Below are 2553 nucleotides of genomic sequence, written 5' to 3'. Positions count from 1 at the left end.
TGCCTTCTCTTCCCAGCAGCCTGGACAGTTGCTCGCTGATTCCCGGAACGTATGGGACCGAGATGCGGTAGGAACGTTTGGGGGAAGCCTCATTGTTAGTGTCACCCATTGCAGAAGAATGCGGATGGGGGACGCTTTCCCGGCGTCGCTGGCGCACTCGGCGAATAAAGCTCTTCGGGTATCCATTGTCCAGGAGGTCGGCGGTGATCGCTTTTTCTTCTTTTCTCCGTATTTCCTTGGAGCTGCAGACGGCCTCTGCGCGATTCAGGAGTGTGTTGACCACTGATGTTTTGTGGGCGGTCGGGTGGTTAGAGCTGAACTGCAGGTATCGTCCGGTGTGTGTAGGTTTTCGGTACACCGAGAAGCTCAAACGTCCTTTCAGCCCCGTTTTTTGCCGTTTCACTAGCACATCCAGAAAAGGCAGCACGTTGTTGTTTTGATGTTCCACGGTAAATTGAATCGCCGGTTCCATCGAATTTAGGTGTGCCAGGAAACCGTCGATGTTAGACTCCTTGATCACGCAAAAGACGTCATCCACATACCTCAAAAATATTTCTGGTGGTTCGGCGAACGTGTCCAAAGCTCGTGTTTCGATGTGTTCCATCGTCAGGTTTGCCGCTGTGGCTGAAACGGCGGCTCCCATGGCGGTTCCCCTTGCTTGTTGGTAGAATTCACCTCCGACAGAAAAATATGTTGCGTTGAGGCAGAACCCCATCAGACGGCACAGTTCGTCCATGCTGAGGTTCGTCCTTTCGCTGAGGTTCTCATCCTTCTCCAGGGCGGCTCGGGCAGCTGAGACCGCGAGGGGTACGGGCACGCTCGTGAACAGCGAAACTACATCGAAAGACACGAGGCTTTCGTCACTGCCGATTGTCACCTCCGACATGGGCTGAACAAAATGGGTGGCGTTCTTTACATGCCTGGCTGTCTTCCCCACTAGTGGTTATAGGGTCCTGTGTAGATGTTCGGACAGCATGCGAAGTGGGGATGTTCTAAAGTCAACTATCGGACGTAGCGGTATCCCCGATTTGTGTATCTTTGGAAGGCCGTAGAATCCCGGCGCGGAACCGTTTCTGCATATGAGGCGCAAGTACAGCGTTCTTGATTCTGGGTGGTCTTTGAAAATGTCAGCCAATAGCTTGTTTAGCTCTCGTTGAATCCTGGGTGTGGGGTCTTTCGTGAGTTTCACGTATTCAGGGTTGTTCAGCAGGTTTTTTATCTTGTCCTCATAGGATTTCCGATCAAGTATAACTGTCGAGTTACCTTTGTCTGCTGGTAGGATGGTTATGGTTGAGTCTTTTCGGAGTTCTTGAAGTGCTTCTTTTTCAGGTTTTGTAAGGTTCCCTCGTGGTCGAGCTGGTAGCTTCGAGAGGATTCCAATGGCTTTGAGTCTTACGTTGTCTCTTGAATCGCTGTCTATGTGTTGTATGCCATATTCAACAGCTGCGATGATCTGTGGCAGAGGTGGCGGAGTAGTTGTATTGAAATTGTGTCCTTTAGACAGAACGCTTGCCTCATGCTCGGATAGTTGTCTTGATGACAGATTGACGACGCTTTTGGTGGTCCTGCTGTCGTTCCGGGGCTCCTTGCTGTTCTTCAGTGCTGCGAGTTTACTCTTTAGGGCTGTTTGTTTGATTTGGTCTGTGGTTGCGGCGACGTTTCTTGCGAATGTATCCAGGGACCCGAATACGTCGGGCATCTGGTATTCCAGTTGTCTGCGGAGGAAGTATAAGTCCAGTTCCTTCTTCCTGATGATGTTGTGGCATTCGTGTACTCGGGCTTTCACGAGGCGGCGTTCGGCTTGTGCCACGACGTTGTTTCCTTCCGGCGTGTGGGCCAGGCGCTTGAGGCGTACGCTGCGTGGTATCACGTTCAGGTCCTGGCACGTCTTCGTGAAGGAGAGGTGTTTCTTGTAGGTTGACACATCCCGGGTTAAGTTGACGTACCGTTTCGCTAGCAGGGTTGCTTTTTGGCCGTAGTCAGCGCGTAACGATTTAAATGTGAACATATTTGACAGAGATCTGTCTGGCTGGGTGAAAAATTCATACGACAAATAATAAACTCTCCAGCCACTTTGCTAAAGTTAAACTTTAAAAGCTATAAAACTGACCCGACGTTTCGGGACCGATTCGGTCCCTTCCTCAGGGGTGACTGTTCGGCCGGCTCCGAAGCTAGCGAGTTTCTTTGGTGGTGTCCCCCTCTCCCTCGTCCTTCTTCCCTCGTCCGGGTCATCGACACGGAAGGCAACCACACAAAAAGGCAGTTGTTGGAATCCTGGCATATACAAACAACACCGGGAAATGTCAACCGCTCAACTGGAACCTTGCCGAATGTGTACGTGCACGGTCTATGGAACCAGTGGAAGAAACACCGCGGCAAGAAGAACGGCGGGAAGAAGGACGAGGGAGAGGGGGACACCACCAAAGAAACTCGCTAGCTTCGGAGCCGGCCGAACAGTCACCCCTGAGGAAGGGACCGAATCGGTCCCGAAACGTCGGGTCAGTTTTATAGCTTTTAAAGTTTAACTTTAGCAAAGTGGCTGGAGAGTTTATT

The 2553-nt window shown here is 51.3% G+C and overlaps 1 protein-coding gene across 1 annotated transcript; it reads right to left on the bottom strand.

Moving 5' to 3' along the window:
• Positions 1 to 943: 943 nt before the first annotated feature.
• Positions 944 to 2008, bottom strand: LOC119406675 (uncharacterized). The gene has a single exon (XM_037673405.1). The coding sequence runs from the start codon at positions 2006 to 2008 to the stop codon at positions 944 to 946; it is 1065 nt and encodes a 354-aa protein (XP_037529333.1).
• Between the last annotated feature and the right edge of the window lie 545 nt (positions 2009 to 2553).

This window comes from Rhipicephalus sanguineus, chromosome 10 (genome assembly GCF_013339695.2).
Source record: "Rhipicephalus sanguineus isolate Rsan-2018 chromosome 10, BIME_Rsan_1.4, whole genome shotgun sequence".
Classification (NCBI taxonomy): domain Eukaryota; kingdom Metazoa; phylum Arthropoda; class Arachnida; order Ixodida; family Ixodidae; genus Rhipicephalus; species Rhipicephalus sanguineus.
This window is presented reverse-complemented; position numbering and strand designations above follow the sequence as displayed.